Source organism: Mchenga conophoros, linkage group LG3, assembly GCF_057382185.1.
Source record: "Mchenga conophoros isolate Kocher_MC1m ecotype Shallow Benthic linkage group LG3, M_conophoros_male_GT1.1, whole genome shotgun sequence".
In the NCBI taxonomy this organism is placed as follows: Eukaryota; Metazoa; Chordata; class Actinopteri; order Cichliformes; family Cichlidae; genus Mchenga; species Mchenga conophoros.
In genome coordinates, this window is record NC_140528.1 from 83,022,226 (window position 1) to 83,040,626 (window position 18,401).

Genomic DNA, 18,401 nt, shown 5'->3' on the forward strand with positions numbered 1-18,401 from the left:
AGTATTTACAATTTACAGGTTATTACAAAATTTACAGATTTAACTTAGAAATTTACAGTAAAAATGTGCAAATAGCAGAAAGAGATTATAAGGAAGTGTACATGAAGAAAAACCAGTGTGTGTGGTGATGTGATGTGTGTGAGAGTCCAGTCTTATAGTGATGTGATGTGTGTGAGAGTCCAGTCTTATAGTGATGTGGTGTGTGTGAGAGTCCAGTCTTATAGTGATGTGATGTGTGTGGGAGAGTTCAGTCCTACACCTGGTTCACGCCGCAATGTATTGCGCCATTTTCCGGGTCCACAAATCAAAACAAACGCACTGTGTTGGAACGACGACGACAAGAAACATGCTTAAAAGCAGCTCAAAAGAAAACGGACGGTATAGAGACCGATTGCATCCAGAGGCGAAGCAGCAGCACTTGAAAAAATTAGAGTGCATTGCAAATCTGGACCCATATGAAATACGGCAGTGGAGTAAAGACCCAGACGACTTACCGCCACTGTCCTACCCTGATATCTTCACGTATCTTGTTTGTGGAGTAAGCGCTTACACTGGGAACCAGTTTCATAACTACAAGTCACTGGAGGCGCACATCCAATTTACAAGTGCAAAATTTGGCTATTTTCAAGCCGCCAAACTGTGAGTACGTCGTCATTCATACCAAGGTAAGTCAGCTGGAGTGCATCGAGTGTAATAGCCATTGTCCACCCCCCACCTTAATTAATGTTATACATTTATCATTGAACTGCTAAAATATCGTTATCATATCATGTGCCCATAATTGTAAAGTACATGCAAATTAACACATTGATAATCGGGCAAATTATTACTTATCGCCAATTTGTGTCCTCCCTGTCTCATTGAATTTATTGTCTTTACATCAACCTTGTCCTTGTATGTTCCATGTACTGCACTCCCAAAGATTGAATGAACCTGCATTACAGCCATGGGGAATTGTAAGCACCACGGGGAAGGTCGAAGCAGCACACTGAACATGCTGAACATGCTACCTAAATAAATCCCAGCAGGAAGCATGTTTTAATAGTGTGATTGGACCATCTGAACATGCTACCTATATAAATCCCAGCAGGAAGCATGTTTTAATAGTGTGATTTGGCCATCTGAACACGCTACCTATATAAATCCCAGCAGGAAGCATGTTTTAATAGTGTGATTGGGCCATCTGAACACGCTACCTATATAAATCCCAGCAGGAAGCATGTTTTAATAGTGTGATTGGGCCATCTGAACACGCTACCTATATAAATCCCAGCAGGAAGCATGTTTTAATAGTGTGATTGGGTCATCTGAACACGCTACCTATATAAATCCCAGCAGGAAGCATGTTTTAATAGTGTGATTGGGCCATCTGAACATGCTACCTATATAAATCCCAGCAGGAAGCATGTTTTAATAGTGTGATTGGGTCATCTGAACACGCTACCTATATAAATCCCAGCAGGAAGCATGTTTTAATAGTGTGATTGGGTCATCTGAACACGCTACCTATATAAATCCCAGCAGGAAGCATGTTTTAATAGTGTGATTGGGCCATCTGAACACGCTACCTATACGACAGAGCCATTAACCACGTAAGGTAGCATATTCTGATAAGTTAGCACGGATTGATAGACAAGACTATAAATTTACGCTACGGTAGGATGTTTTGACAGAACACCGGTTCTCGTCGCCAACATTTTTCTTTTGTTAAGCTTACTGTTATCAAGGCATGGTAAATGAACAGTAAACCTTGCCTGATGACTAATCTTCCCGTTTCCCTCTCATTGATTTATTTGGGTTGTCATGGCAGAAGTATTAAACGATGCCTTTTATTAGAACATAAGCATTTAAATGCAGTAATTGTATTTGAATTAGTTAAATATGAGTGGGCAACTCTGACCATGACAAGACTGCATTTGCTCTAAAAACTTAATAAAAAATTTAGACATATTGTTGTCATTATTTTTACTCTTCAATTTTATGTGTTTTTTCTTTAAGATGGTATCAGAAGTTGCTCCTCCACCATGAAAAAAACCATCTGCATATATTCTTTCACTACATCCACGATTCTCCTCTGTGGTCTTCCTCATTCATCCTGTTTGGAGCTTAATGTTCAACATCCTTTATCTATTAAAATTACAGAAGGAGAAGAAAGTAATCATCAGAGCAGGAATCATGATAAATGATAAATAGATTACCAGTACATACAAACATAACACTTGCATAATTTCTCTGATAACGCTGCATTGGATGGGTTTATTAACTGTGGGCTGAAATTGTACTACAGTCTGCTGGTGAGGAACTTTTTTGAGTGTTGAATAAAATGTCCTCCACAATCTGTATATGAATTGTCATTAAAACCATAGAGATTCTTACTTATAAAGGAAAGAAAAGTGGGACAAAGCCCATCAACATATAGTGTATATTTTCTGAAACATTACAAAGATGCAGGTAATTCTGGGTTCACCTGAATTACAGATTAGACTGGTGGACAAACAGATGTTGTGTACAACTGATGACAGCATCAGTGACAACAAATTAATCAGCGAGGCTGGAAGCAGAATTAGGAGGCGTCAGAGTCAGCGAGGGTCAGAGATCGACGAACAAATTGCCCACCTTCATGGATAATGCATCACCCTCAAAAGGATTCAAAATTAGGCCACGAAGAACAGTTCAGGAAACCTATTTTGTTTCGTCTGTGAAACTGTATAAATAAAATGTAAATTATGTTAAAGGCAAACACATTTGTAAGCCATAAGAAACAAACATGCTTTGCAATATACCTTCAAACATCTGTATAGATTTGATACATTATTTATTAACTGAATTTGCTAACATGTCTTACATAGTGAGAGTATTTCTTTTACTGATGATATTTCAATGATATGTATTTTTTATGACTAAATAATGCTCTATCGAACACCTGGCAATAACAGCAGGTGTGGCAATTTTGTAATTTGTTGTTTAAATTTGATATTATTGTAGGCAGTATATTTTCTTAGCCTTTGTCATACTCATGCTTAACCCTCTCAGGCTCAAATTAAGTTTTTGTTGCTAATGCACAAAAGAATACCTGCAGTGGTACTTCTGAGTAAAAAAAACTCGTAAAATATGTATGTGGGGTGATCAGGTGATGTTAGCTTTTAACTGTTGCAAATCTGCAACGCCTGCCTTGAGAGGGTTAACACAGCAATCTCAGAAACAGTACAGTAATTTTTGGTGTGGATCACAGGGTGAAGAGTGGGGGTCACCCAGAGTCAGAATGCAGTGAAATATCAGTGTCACCTCTTGCAGATTTTCTGTAATCTGAGCTCAAAGATGAGAAAATATATAGTACAGTACTGTAAATTGGGTAAAGTTTACTGTTGATTTTCCGGAAAACCGTACAGTAATTTGGGCTGTGGATCACAGGGTGAAAAGTGGAGATGAACCAAAACTGGGAGTGGATTGTGAAGTACAATAGTGTCAGGACACAAAAGACTGCATTTCTAAGCCAGTCGGCACCCGTACCGTAATGTGCATAAGAATAGTGCAACAACATTTTAGGTGCGGCTGGCTTGACTGTGTCGTCGTAAGTGAGGGCTCACTTGACCGCGGTCAAATATGGTGCTGGAGAAACAAACTACAGAGAACTTTGTAAAGAGAGTATTGAGTGCTTTGGTGGTGTAAATGGACTGGTTCTTATATAGTACTCAAAGCACTTTAAAGAACTTGCCTCATTCAGGTGTACGCAAGCACTTTTCTCTGTAAGCACTTTCTGTGTAATGTTCACACACATTCGGAGAGCAACTCTGGGTTGGTATCTTGCCCAGGGATATTTGGTATGCAGACGGGGATTGAAGCACCTTCGTCTACTACCTGAGCAAAGCCGCCCCATGTTTGTCTGTGCACAGATTTCTTTCAATACAGTATTATCACAATTGTGCAAAAATACAGGCATGAAAGCTTAAAGTGCGCGATCACAATAAAGGTGACGCTCAGAGACTGACTGAGTGATCTGAGAACTCATCAGCGCTCATCACTGCCTTCACTTACTTGCTGCTATGGGTGCAGGAATAACATAGTTATGCAGTTATCTGGGACTCTCCACCATTTGACCTTAGAACTGAAGAAGCTTCTCGGATGAGAGGTGAAACGTCTTCAAGTAACTTAAAGAAGTCCAGACGCTTTTCTTTACAAGCTCCTTTGACCAGTTATGCAGTTACTTTCTCAGTCTGCTAGAGCCTCCACTTGAACGCAAGAACCTTCATTTATCTTCTCAAACGGAATTCAAAATGTTTTTTACAAATTGAAGGATTAAGATATAAATCGCAGAAGCATCGATCCACACATTCAAAGAAGAACAACCCAACAAACTCTTCATAAAACTCCAAGAGATATGAAAATCTTTATTTCTGTCTATTCTGTGTTGTTAATAACATCACATCTTCACATAGTAGCAAAAACATATTAAACAAACATTAATCTCAACATGCATACTGTACTTCAAGTTTCTCTCATGGAAAGGCCAGTGTTACTTTTATAGTATCCTTTCCATAAATATCATAAATATCTTTACCCATGTAGTGGAATTATTTAATTTTTTCATTTTAGTTAACAAGTATAATGTGACCACATTCACTTTTTATCAGGACAAGCTACACCACCACGGTGGTTAGCATACAATAACACTGCCTTGTTCTCAAAGCTTCTTGCTAACTGTACTTTTTTCTGAGATGTTCTCTTTAAGTAAGGATACTGAAAGTGTAAGCAGTGTATACGGTCACATCACGTGCTTAAGGTTGTGTTAGCACTGATAATTCCTTCACAGTTCTTTAAAGATGCTGAAGTCATCATATCAGCTGTAAATGCAGTGCTGCTGCTGTCCTTACGCTATACTTTCAAGCATCACACTTTCTTACTGACCAGTTTATTTCCACTTTTTATGCTCTAGTATGGTGTGACTGAATGAAGTCAGCAAACCAAATTCTGTCCATCTGAGGATGAGAAGAAACTTGCATGAAATGGGAAGCATGAGATGAAGATGGCTCCTATGCTTTAGACGTGGCACTGTTTCTGCCATTGTAAGTACGCTAATGCTCGAAAGATCCATTAAAAGTCTGACACTTCACTCTTCAGCTGGAGCGTCCATCAAGTTTTACATTCCAGGTTTCCTCGTTGGGATTACGACTCAGACGATGATGTGAAAAATTAGTTATTACATTAAACCCATAAAATCAACACTGGCAAAAAAGCCGTGCACTTCACAGAGCAGCTTTCTATGGCCGAGCAGCTCCTGCAGGTGTAAGGTGTAGGTGTCACAGCACTCTGGTCCAAAGAGGTTATGTGCAGCATGCAGACAGAAAATGGCTTTACAGAATATGACTGAATGTTGAGGCACCAAAACACACTCAGTCTGCCCCTCAGTCTGATCAAGAAGAAAACCTGACTGAGCGCTTCATAACATCAGTACGATGATGTCCCAGAGGCCATGTTCAGGTTATTCTCCCGTCCACACTGAGCGGGCGGATCAGTGGAGTCTGCATTAGCTTTAACAGAAAGGTCTGATTTAAGCAGGTAAGCTGAATAGACAAGAAAAGCTAGAAAGCTTTATCAACTATAACCCCAGCGAGGACCTTGACAGGTGTCTTGTGTACAGGTGAAGGCTGGACAGTCAGCAGGATACCTTCCTAACATTTGTCATTCCCAGCATTGAACCGTTTCCTGGCACAGCCTCAGTGAAACAGAGCATCGTTTCCACCCCACAGTTACAGACAGGCTGTGCTTTTCTTTGGTAACACCGTCGAATGAGCCCCGTGTCCTCTCTCAGTAGCTGCTTTCGTGTCCTGTCAGGATGTACAGGCTGCTCAGTGCTGACGGGTCATCAGTCGGTGTGCTCTGAAGGAGGATGTCTCTGCACATTGTCAGCAAATGAGAAGGAGATGAGTTGCAAAGGAGAGCCAGAGAAAGGCAGTACTAACCTAAAGCCAGTGCCTCCACCTGCTTCTACTCCTCCCACCTCTAGTACTAACACTACTCTACTGATACTACAACCACTGTAGTTTGACTTTAATGCTACACACTGGTACAGTACTGGTACACTTACTGGAGTTTTACTCCTGTTCCTGCTCATCACCACGCCTACTACTTTTTTAAACTTTATGATAAGTGTGAACATTTACACACCAGCATACAAACAAGTTTAAAGTAAAGGAAGCAAAGAGCTGAGAAATACATAAAACATAACACAGAAGAAAAAGAAACCTTTGCAGGGATTCCTTCTACACCCAGTTTGAGTAAAAACTAACTGAAACACAAGGAAAGAAGATAAGATCAACTAAATAAGGGTTGTATAATAATACTTAGTACTGGCAGCCAGCAGCGCTAAGCCTCAGCCTCCCAGTAGACACACCTATGGTACCGATTTAAAATCCTACATGTCTTTGTTCTCAGGTTATCATGTTCACAAACTTTGGTGTCCACGCTATTTGCCTGCCAGGCTGACAATGATTTAGATCACAGAAACATTTTTAAGCTGTTATTCCTGGTTTCACAGTGGAAAACTCCGGGTAACGTCCATTATCTTTGCTCCTGTATAAGACTTTCCTGAATGCTGAGGTTTGGTCTTCCACATGAAATTCAGTACTTTTGTTTCAGTTTCATTAATGATGCATTGATTTTGGACATCGATGTAATACATATGTGATACACGACAGTCTTTGAGTCCGTCCTTCTCATATATAATCCCACTGTTTTTGCACTTCAGATGATTCCAGTAATGACTGATTTAAAAAAGAAAAGTGAAATGTTTCTAATGAACTCACCACGATTCTTATTTCAAACTTCATTAAGAGCTACTGGATCAACAGGGGTGTCCTGGATTTGTTAGTAATATAATATAGTAATATATTATTATTAGTTTTAATTATTTAGTCAAAAATCAATTCCAGACTGCTCTGAAAGAAATCAAAAAGAAAAGGACATTTTCTGAAGACTGAGCTTTAATGCCAGATATCTATACGATCCAAATGTAAACACACACTTGTAGTTACTGAAATTATTCATTTTCACAGGTTGTGTGTCAATTGTTTGAGAAAACCTGGTGTTAATGTCCCCTCCCCCCACAAAAATGATCAAAAGGAAGTGCTGAGGTTATTATCAGGATGTCCTAAAAGCTCTCAGTTAATCCAACATGCTGCAGCGAGAGTCCTGACAGGGACTAGAAACAGAACATTTATTGGCTCCAGAATAAAAGATTCAAAATCCTCACATAAAAGGTTTTGAATAATCAGCCCCTGTCTTATCTTAATGACCTTATAGTACCATATCACCCCATTAGAGCACTTCGTTCCAAGTATTTAAAAGTAAAATGGGAGCCAGACCCTTCGGTTTCCAGGCCCCTCTTGGTAAATGGTAAATGGACCGGTTCTTATATAGTGGTTTTCTACTCTGAGCACTCAAAGCTTGCCTCATTCACCCGTTCACACCCATTCATACTCTGACGGATGCACCGAAGAGCAACTTTCATGCAGGATATCTGGCATGTAGACGGGGAGTAGGTGACCTGCTCCCCCACCTGAGCTACAGCCACCACTTCTGTGGAACCAGCTTCCAGTTTGGGTTTGGGAGACAGACACCCTCTCTACTTTTAACATTAGGATTACAACTTTCCTTTCTTCCCTGAATCCTCCCTTAGTTAGCCTAAGTCTAGGCTGCTGGCAGGTTCCCGTGATGCACCAAGTGTTTCTTCTTCAGTCGCCCTTTTCACTCACTATCTATTTAAACACCTCTCTGCATTCAATCATTAGTTGAGAATATTCTCTGGCTCTCTTCCCCAGATTGTCTTTGTCCCGTCTTCCTCCTCTCACCCCCCCAACCAATCGCAGCAGATGCCCGCCCCTCCCCCAGCCTGGTTCAGGTTTTCACCTGCTAAAAGGGAGTTTTTCACCTTTGTGCACCATAATTGCAGGGCCTTTACCTTACAATATACAGTGTCTTGAAGTGACTATTGTTGTGATTTGGCACTAGCATAAAGAAAATTAGCACTAAGGAAAGTAGTTTTCTGTACAAAGTGTCAGGTAGACGGTAGTTGGTAACTTTAATGGCTGGTTTTTTTGGAGGGCTGCATGCAAACACATAGGCTGCATTTCCTAAATCCTTGGATCTGAGTAACCAACAGAACAAACACTCTAGTGTGACTCCTGCTTTAATGCTACCATTAATGCTAGCAGTATTCATGCTACTTCCACATGCTACTCTGAAAATCACTTCCAGGTCTATTAACAATAGTATCAAGAAAAATACTATCCTGATTACTTCTGATGTACTAGGATTACTAGTTTCTCACAGTGATTGATAGCTCTTGTCAGCATACAGTTAACATACCTGTTTGTTCCCAGAACTCTGAACACACGACTCTCATCTGTAATTTCTTGTGTTACCTGCACATAAAGTGAAAATTCACATGTGTAATGACTTAGAACTAATATGATAAGCACATGATACGAGCTCAGCCAACGTTGGATGAATTTACTAGTTCATCACCTCATCTGAATGGAAACTCCTCCCTTTGAGGCCATGCTTCCAGAACGCCAGCACACTATCCTGCAAGCAGACTGACAGAACAGGAGGTGTCACTCAGCTTTCAGGACACACATCAGCTCTCATTCACTTTGTTTGTCACATCATCATTTCTACCTAGTGTTTCAATGGGGAAGTCAAAGACTATTTTTGCAGCCAGCTGTCTGGATGGAAGTCCTTGCAGGTTCACGATCTTTACAGTTCCTGTCCAAACGGTACACAGATTGAGAACGAGCATGAAAGACATTTGAAGGATTCACAATATGCGAGGGGACTTACTTTCCAAGGTGATGAGAACAGTGTCTCGGTCCAGCTGGGTTACCTGCACGGCTCTGAGTGCTCCACTATCTCCTGACGCACGGAAACAAGGAAGCTTGTTGAAACAAGTTGAAGCTTGAAGCTTCAGGAAGTCAGCAGAGACACGCAGAAACGGTCCTACCTGGCACTGGAACAGGAGCGCCGTTCAGCTCTATAATATCAAACCTGAGCTGTTGGCCGGTTGGTGGTTTATCATTACTACAGTCTCTCACTCCAACACACAGCTGAGGAAACTCATCTGTTGCCAACACCAGCAGTTCAAATATCGGAAGAGAATCTGGGAGCCTGATGGCGAGTTGCTGTGAAACAGTCACCAAGGAAACAAGAAAAACTAAATAAATTCTCATGATGGTTAAGTGATGCTTGTTAAACCGGAGCTGAACCTGTTCATACAACCGTCCAAAACAGCACAACAGAATTCTTGTATGATTAGTAAATCTTGAGATTAAAGATAAACCGATGCCATCCACCCATCCATCCATCCACCCGTCCGTCCGTCCATCCTGCCGTCCATCCAGCCGTCCATCCACTCATCCATCCGTCCATCCATCCATCCATCCATCCATCCATCCATCCGTCCATCCATCCGTCCAGCCGTCCATCCGTCCAGCCGTCCATCCATCCATCCATCCATCCATCCATCCACCCATCCATCCACCCATCCATCCACCCATCCATCCATCCAGCTGTCCATCCATCCATCCATGCGTCCGTCCGTCCGTCCATCCATCCATCCATCCACCCATCCATCCACCCATCCATCCATCCAGCTGTCCATCCATCCATCCATGCGTCCGTCCGTCCGTCCATCCATCCATCCGTCCGTCCATCCATCCGTCCGTCCATCCATCCGTCCGTCCATCCATCCAATCATCCGTCCATCCGTCTGCTTCCGGTTATCCTTTTTCAGGGTGGCGGGGGGCTGGAGCCTGTCCCAGCTGTCTTAGGGCGAGAGGCGGGGTGCACCCTGGACAGGTCCCAGTCTGTGGCAGGGCTAACACATAGACACAGACAACCATTCGCACACATTCACACCTATGGGCAATTTAGCGTTTCCAATGAACCTGTCCCCTAACTGCACGTCTTTGGACTGATGCCACTTTTCCATAATGTTGTGGCACAGGCGTGTTTCTCCAAGCAGCACTGTGTTAGGACTGCAGACAGGCTTAACACAGAGCTCTGTTCTCACAGTACATACATTATCGTTATGAAATGTGCGAGACATTCACAAAAAACCTGTCAATTATCTGTGCTATGTGATCTAATGGTGCATGCTGGCGTTGAACTGTGTGCTGATAACACTGTTCCTGTAGCACAGAAAACACATGGTAACCATTCAGTTACACGAGCTTGGACCCAGAGAAGGTGCTGTTGGTGTTTTTGGACGGCGTTTATACAACGTTTCTTTGATTTAGTCTCTAAAATCTTGTTGGGCTTGAATAAAAAGTATGCATATGTTATTAAAAAAAACAATGCATGCTTCAGATTCTGATATGCTGTCTGTCTACTTTTATGTAATTCAGGTCTAATGGCTGGTTTGCATTGTGGAAATTGGGGTAGAGTTAGAAAGGAAGACATTTATTCAGGTGGCAAGTTCGACATATCTGTACAAACCTTTAGATGCATGAACTTCTGAAGAGGCTCATACCACAAGAGTAAAACCAGGCCAGATGGGACAGCCCCGCACAGAAATGTGCTATCTGTGTATGGGTTTCTTGCTGAAACAGAGAGAGCAGGACTAAGTGTCTGCAGTTGTTCTCCGTGAACAAACAGACTGACCAGAGTAACTCTGCATTGCTTACCTACACTGCACCTCCTACAACCTTTAGTGTCAGGAATCTTTACAGATATGGTAAACTTTCTGTAGCCAACAGAGAATATCCAGGTCAGAACAAGCAGACAAAATTGGGTTTACAGTATCCTCCTTCCTCAAAATCAGGTGGTAGCATCATACATGACATTATTAACACTGCTGCACCTACAGCTCCTGTTTCCCTGCATCTGTGATGGCGTGTCGTACCTGAGACTGATCCGCTCAGTGAGGCGGTTGGTGCTGAGCGACAGGCTGCTGTGTTTCTTGTGCAGATGTCCTTTCTGTTCAAACAGAGCTGGCAGGCTGTGCGAGTAAAGCTGGGCCGACTTGCCTGCAGGATGGAGCCTTTTTAGAGCAGCATATTATCGAGTGGACACAATGTTCTCCATTTGTGTCACGCTGTTTGTTACCTGATACGGACATCAGCACATTGTTCATAACATATAGCCATATACATCGCTGAGGGAGGAGCTGTGGGGAAAAGACAAGCAGTTCACTGAGACTTCAAACATCCAGCTTCAGTCATCAGACTGTTCCAGAAACATCATTTCCTGGTTTTCAGTGCTCCTCCTTTCATCAGGAGCTGCACTCCTTACTCAGGTTTTTCAGGGTGATGCGATTAATGACTTGCACTTTGCTGTTATTACTTGCATTTTTACACAATGCTCTTCTACTCTGACTGACACTTTCAACTACCAGCTTGACCGCGCATCACTCTTTTCTACCTCAAAACGACCAGTTACACATGTCTGCATGAATTCTGCACGCACGTTTGCACTACAAGCTGCACACAAACACGTGCACACACATGCACACACTCACATGCACACATCCATGATTTACTCCAAACCTAACCTTCGGCGCTTTTTAACTTCCAACCCCTTCAGTGGAAACATCGGGAGAAGTTTGCCAGATTTAGGGTTTGCAGTGTTATTGCAGTGTTAAGCACAGACTGGTTTTAAGGAGGTCGCTCCTTACTGGGGTTATATTGTCATAGTATCTTATGCTGCAGACCTAACCTGCGCTGGACCGAGTTATTCCTCCTGCACGTCTGTGCACGGATAGTCGAGCATCTTATGAATATAGCCACTTGACCTTTGACCCATTTCAGTATAAGATATTGTGAAAGTATTAGTCTTAGCTGACTTTCCTTCGTGTTTCTAATAGAGATGGCACGATACCACTTTTTTATGTCCGATACCGATATCATAAATTTGGATATCTGCCGATACCGATATGAATCCGATATAGTGTTTTTTAATCAACAAAACTGGTTTTTTTTAAATATCTTGCTGCATTTTGTATAAGTTCATACTCAAGTTTAAAACAACAACTACACTAAAGCTATTCTGTTATAACTGTATACAAAAAAAAATATTTCATAGTTCAGCAATACTGATCAATCTAATAAACTTAGACCTACACCATCCTCCCTATTCTGGTATTTTAAAGAGTACTTAGCGTAAATATTAAGCAACCTAACTAATAGGGTTCCAACTCCCAGCAACAACAAAAATAAATAAATAAAAAATAGGGAACCACCCCTCACGCTCCACCTCATGATGCTTAATCGACGTAATCAACCTTAATTTGATGCAGTGTGAAAAAAATGCACAGAAATCAATTATTTTTCAAGAAATATTAAATAGATTCAACATCTTTCTTCAACAAAATTGCAGACTGCACAGATGGTACCTTCCCAAAGGAAAAAGTACTATAGCTTACTAGGGTATATATATTAGACTTAATAGTTACTATATACAGTAATTGACTTCTATACATTTTACATCAGATTAAAACTTTGGGTGTAAGATTCAGATAATTATTTAATAACAGCCAGACATTTTAAATGAGAATAAGAAAGTAAAGTATGTCTTTGTGCCCCCTTTTCCCTGTTAATGCCCTATCGGCCCCCCTGGCTAAACTTTGCTAGATCCGCCCCTGCACAGTTACAGCCGTCAGCTGCATAGAAAAGGATCCAGGTCTAGAAAGTAATATTAAATAAATTCTAACAACAGCTTATCAAGCTTAAACATGCTGCTGTTGTTCAGCCGCTGGTTTCCTCTTTCTGGTGCAAAGTGGACCAAAAACAAAGAAGAGAGACGGAGTCGTGACAGAAAAGCCGATCAGCTGATCATTAAGCAGTTTCATGATTGAAGTAGCAGCAAGAAGAGGCAGTCGCTCGTTAAGCTTAACGCAGGAATGCTTTACAAACATTCAGAGATGGACTTACACACGTGCTTTACTTCTCTCGGGATAACTTTGTCGGAGATGAAATGCCAGGTTGCTAGCGAAGCTCCAAATGCTATCCAGACCACCGACAGGTCCTGCATGCCACAGCTGCTCTATCACGTGATGCATACTGCTCGACGTGCTAACGTTCTGAGGTGAGTTACGGCGTGTTGCAAGTTTTGTGAGGTGCTTTCGTGACATTTAATGGATCGGATTACATTTTTTATTTTTCTCCGATATCCGATCCAGTAATTTAGGTCAGTATCGGACCGATACCGATACGTAATATCGGATCGGTCCATCTCTAGTTTCTAATGTTCTTGTGTTACTAGTAGCCCTGATGTTTCCCCTGTCTGACCTCTGTCTCGTCTATGTGTTGCTCAGTTTTCTGGTGTGTCGTGTTTTTGTCCGTCTTCCCTCCTTTTCCTCTCATCGCCGTCATCTGTGTCCAATCATTTTAGCCCGTACCTTGATCCCCATCTGTTCATCTTTGTTCTAATCCCTGTTTTGTAGCATGTAGCATGTCTTCCACACATAGCTCCTGCCTCTGTGCTCATTTTGGGATTCTGTTTTGTTGTTGGCTAATTTTGTGCACAGCTAAAGTTTGCTTTGCTGACTTTCCCTTGGTGCTTTGCAAATAAGTCGTCTTTCCAATAACTTCACCAGAATGGAGGGCAATGAAAAGCATTAAAATGTTACCAATTATACTCATTAAACACAGGACATGTAATAAAGGATTCAGGTCAGTTAAGTGGAGTGGACAGCATGGCTGTTAAAGCATTATAAATGTGAGAGAATTACGATCTTACCTTCTCTAATGTATCTTCATGAAGTTCATTAAGGTTCAGTGTGTAGATGCCTTCTTCTGCCCCAAGAATAAGATACTGATCTAAGTAGGGAAAGTGTTTATATAAAGAAGTTTCCATCAGCACCAAACACCATCGCATCACAAGGTTCAGACACCAGACCTGCTTTCACTTTGGCTGCTATCCCCATTAAGAGTGCCTCTTTGTGCTACAATGTCAGGCAACAGCACGCACATGACCCATGCTGTGTGCAGGCACCTGGCCACTACAGTGCCACATCACATTCACTGTGACACACTGAAGGACGTGCACACGTAACAAAGAGCATCTCTGCACAACAAGACCATCTTAAAGAGAACACAGCCACATTTAAGTCAGTTACAGCTTTCCTTTCAAACAAGAAGTCTCCCTTTCATCGTACCTTGCATAAACGAACTGTCTGCTCACATTAATATAAACCTGTTATAAACCTGCTGCTGTGAGATTTCTGAGAAAACGCTCTCATTACTCCACTATGAAGTAAAAACAGAACCACAGACCAAACCACTGACCTCTTGTTTTGGGAAAAATCCAGGTGACGGCGCAGTTGATTTTTAGAGGGCAGCCATTGAAGACTTTAGAGAAGCAGGCTCCCATCTACAGAAGCAGCAGAGCAACTGAATCACGTATGGTCTGGCATGTTTAGATTGACTCTTCAGTTTAGGTATGTTATCTTTCCAACAAAACCAAACTGGCTGTTATACTTTTATTCAAAGTTGCACAAGTAATTTTTTCTGTTCAGTCATCCAGGTCACGGTAATCTGAGGAGCTTTGTCTCCCAATAGGGCTTAAAATCTGGGACTCTCCACCTACTGCTCTTAGAACTGAAGGAGCTTCTCAGATAAGAGATGAAACGTCCCAACTCTTTGTCTTTCAAAGCTCCTTAGATCACAAACCAGTTTGCACAAGAGTTACTCTAAAAGTGAGGAAGTAGTGAGAAGGTGCAGAGGTTTGTGGAATCCGTTGGCAGGATGCAGCCATTAAAACACACGGTTGTACGTGAGGAAGCATATCATGTTAGTTATGAGAGCTTTGGCCGTAAAATGTTAAACTTCACACTTACATGGACTTGAGGGGTGGGAGGAAGGCCATGACAATCAGCGCTCTAAAAATGTCAAAGGTTACACATAACAAATGTTATTATTTTTTGTAAATGTCACAAATCAGCATTTTGACTGTTACACGGTGTGTAGTCCGACACCTTTAAAGGATCCAATCATTAGGAAGTTATAAGGTTAGCAAGTCACACAGGCTGATATGCTGAGGCTTCCACTTACATCATCCTTCGTCTTCCTCCTCAGTGTGCTCCATTCTGGTGATAGTGGGGTCTCTCGCTTGGGTGAGGAAGCAGTAGTAACCAACTCTGCTGGCACAGCGCCCTCCGCTGGCTGACACGTTTCACTGCAGCCCTTTGTGATGTCCTGAGTGGCCGAACACCTGGCCAAGGCTAAAAGGAGAAAGAGATTTCTGTGGGACTCATTGTGAGCTTGGTCAGCTTAAAGTGGAACTATTGCGGTCATAGCTGAAGTTAATGCATGCATGAAGTCATGTCTGCAGTAACTGCAATATACATTATTACATGGTATTAAAGTTCCACATCACGACATCACGACATTTACATTCATTAGCGTATAAAACAACAAGCAAGCGCAGTGTGTCAGCCTGAAAAAGCAGATACTTTGACAACCTCTAAGAAAGTACAAAGATGACTAGAATATGCAAGAAAACTGCTCCTGCTGAAGGTGGAAACAATAAACAACAAACGTGTTTCACCACTTGAGGCAAAAACACTCCATCGAGTACAACCAGATCACGATGGCACACAAGGAGGAGACACTAACAACGTTAAGGAGTTGTTCAAAAAGCCTGAGCCAAGATACAACATCCCAGGTAGAAGATAACTTTTTACTTTATGTGATGATATTGTGGAGTTAGAAGGTGATTTACTTTTCTGTTAAAGTGTTATATGTTATGTTTTGAGTTTTCTACGATACTTTCGTCCTTACATTTGTCTAATTCTGTGTAACTGCTCTGCACTCTAACTGTGCTGATGCAGGCGCATTGTAACAATTCAATTTAATTTATATATCAACAAATAATCACAACATTTGCCTCAAGGTGCTGAATAGTGTAAGGTAAAAAACCCTACAATAATACAGATAAAACAGAAAACCAACAATCATATGACCCCCTATGAGCAAGCACTTTGGCCACAGCGGGAAGGAAAAACTCCCTTTTAACAGGAAGAAACCTCCAGCAGAACCAGGCTCAGGGAGGGGCGGGGCCATCTGCTGCGACCGGTTGGGGTGAGAGAAGGAAGACAGGATAAAGACACATCAAGCAACTTATAAGGATAAATGTGCAGGCAAATTGTTTATATCCAGCAAAGCTGAGAATAAAACTGGACACCGGAGAGAAGACCTAACAGAGGCCGCACGGCGGCTGAAAGAGCTCTGAGAGTCTGAACAGGACGTGGAGAAAGAGAGTGCATCGAAGAGGAGCTGAAGGAAGGCTGGAGAAGCAACAGGGAGGCAGCGGTGTCAGCATCAGACCTCAGGGCCCTTATGCAGGAAGAACTCTAAATTAACTCAATTCTAGAGCGACTTGAATATGTGTTGATTGATACGTTGAAAGGGACAAAAGAAAGAAGAAATCGAGACAAAGAAGTAGATGCACACAACATACAGTGGATGTTTTGTTTCTGCCAAAACGTCGATGCAGTTTCAGATAGTAAAATATCCCATATTAACAAACAATATATTTATAAAGTTCAGACGGAGGACGCGTTTAGGTTTAACATGAGTGGATTACACTCACCTAGGATTTATTGACTGTTTCTTATCAATTTTTACTCCCTGAAGAATTTTTTAAAATTCCATCATGTTGGATTTTATACTTGATTAAAAAAACATATCCAATAATGATTTCGTACATTGATTTAATATTTCTAAGCGTGAGACTCAAGAAAAATACAAATAGAAAATGTGTAGGGGGTTTGGTAGTGGGAGGAGCTCAGACGGTCACGTCCCAACAGGTTTATTTTGTTCATAGTGAAAGGTAAGGACTCTCACTGGCTGCTATAAACACTCTGCTATCAGATTTTGGTCATGCTTCAACATTCAGGATTTTGCTTGCTGTATCAGCCACACTCATGTTTTAGTTCTGTTTTATGGCTCCGAGAGGTTGTGTCATTTCTCCAGACAACTTTGGTTTGATTTGTGCTGAATACACTGTTAAAAGTCAACAAAGGAACATAAGGGATTTTGCGAATAAAGTTTATTTTGCTTACTTCAAGATGAAACTTTGGGATCGAGACAAAACACCCTGATTTTTTGCAAAAAAACAAACATTTTTGGATTCAGCACCCTAAAAATATCCCATTCTCGCGTACAGAGCAAAGGGGAATATGCAATCATATAGAGAAAATGACACATATGCACTTTGTTAGTTATAACATAAAAGGAATTAATAACTTGATTAAGAGAAACATTTTCTGGGACAGTCACAGAGACTGCAGTGCTCTGCAGCTTTGATTCTAGAAACCGACCTGAGACAGAACATCATGTACCGCAAAAAGGGACCCCAGACCTGATTAAAGATATCTCTCCCCTTAACTCTGTACATGACCTGTTCATATCAACAAGAGTTAGATGATGCAGTATTATCCTGCAACCTGTCATAACAGCCAGATGCACCCAGAGCCTCTGTCTTCCAGAAAGATTCATGCTGTCAGGTAACAGACCCAGGACACACAAAGCTGGAGTCTTAGAGAGATTAAGATGAAAAAGATCATTCATAAGGTTAACATGTATTTTCCACATGCATACAGCATATGAACTGACATCCTGGCTTCTTTCTGACATTTCCAGCAGGTTCTGGAATAACTCCTGGATACTAGATGGAGGGTCTGGGTTAGTCTTCAGATTAGATCAAGGTCCAGATCCCCCAGCTGATGAATTCCTGCCCTAGCACACGCATCCCACTTGAACGCTTTCTTACCAATAAATACTTTCTTGTTATACCAGACAGAGGTGAGAGAGGTGAGAGAGGGATTAGTGTTGATGAACTGGGGAGCTCTAAACTAAGTCTCTTGTACAAAAGCCAAAAACTGGACCTTTAAGGCCTCTAAAGGTGTAGGAGCCACTAAGCTTTCATCAGTCGCCACCTATGACGGCAGGAGAGTTATTCATCTTAACTAACTGAGAGATAGTGGCATAGTATCCATTTTCTATCTCTGATAGCATATATGTTGAACTGATTGAAGGATGGGTTTTGCCTGCCCACATATAACCCTCCACACAAGCCGTCGAGTTGCCAACAATATAAGGAAAGCTCTAAATTTACAAATCGCCTTTAATGTTTCTTAGCTTGGATGCTGAGAAACATTCGACTGAGTGGGTTGGGTATTCCTGGAACAAACACTGATAACAATGGTATTTGGAGAAACATTTGCTACATGGATCAACACTCTCTATATAAAGATCGTAGGGGGGGTCAAAGGTCACAGTTAACGGATGCTACTCTGATTTCATCAAGTATATAAAGACATCGCTGGGATCACATACGTTTACCTCACTGTCTGAAATAGTCTAATACAAACATCTGAAACTGCAACGTTATGTGGGACAGGACAG

General features: G+C 41.6%; 1 protein-coding gene across 2 annotated transcripts in view; it reads right to left on the reverse strand.

The window, feature by feature from the left end:
• Positions 1-4,370: 4,370 nt before the first annotated feature.
• LOC146581136 (mitogen-activated protein kinase kinase kinase kinase 2-like) overlaps positions 4,371-18,401 on the reverse strand; it is a 30,685-nt gene continuing 16,654 nt past the window's right edge. For both annotated transcript variants that reach the window (XM_085267508.1, XM_085267507.1), the window contains 14 exons: positions 15,045-15,214; positions 14,831-14,872; positions 14,280-14,364; positions 13,732-13,811; positions 11,101-11,161; positions 10,898-11,021; positions 10,680-10,738; positions 10,492-10,595; positions 8,999-9,176; positions 8,839-8,910; positions 8,677-8,763; positions 8,524-8,594; positions 8,365-8,420; positions 4,371-5,893 (listed from right to left, as the gene is read on the reverse strand). In XM_085267508.1, the coding sequence (XP_085123634.1) occupies positions 5,806-5,893; positions 8,365-8,420; positions 8,524-8,594; positions 8,677-8,763; positions 8,839-8,910; positions 8,999-9,176; positions 10,492-10,595; positions 10,680-10,738; positions 10,898-11,021; positions 11,101-11,161; positions 13,732-13,811; positions 14,280-14,364; positions 14,831-14,872; positions 15,045-15,214 (1,277 nt within the window). In that variant the 3' untranslated portion in view covers positions 4,371-5,805. The remainder of the gene's footprint in view (positions 5,894-8,364; positions 8,421-8,523; positions 8,595-8,676; positions 8,764-8,838; positions 8,911-8,998; positions 9,177-10,491; positions 10,596-10,679; positions 10,739-10,897; positions 11,022-11,100; positions 11,162-13,731; positions 13,812-14,279; positions 14,365-14,830; positions 14,873-15,044; positions 15,215-18,401) is intronic.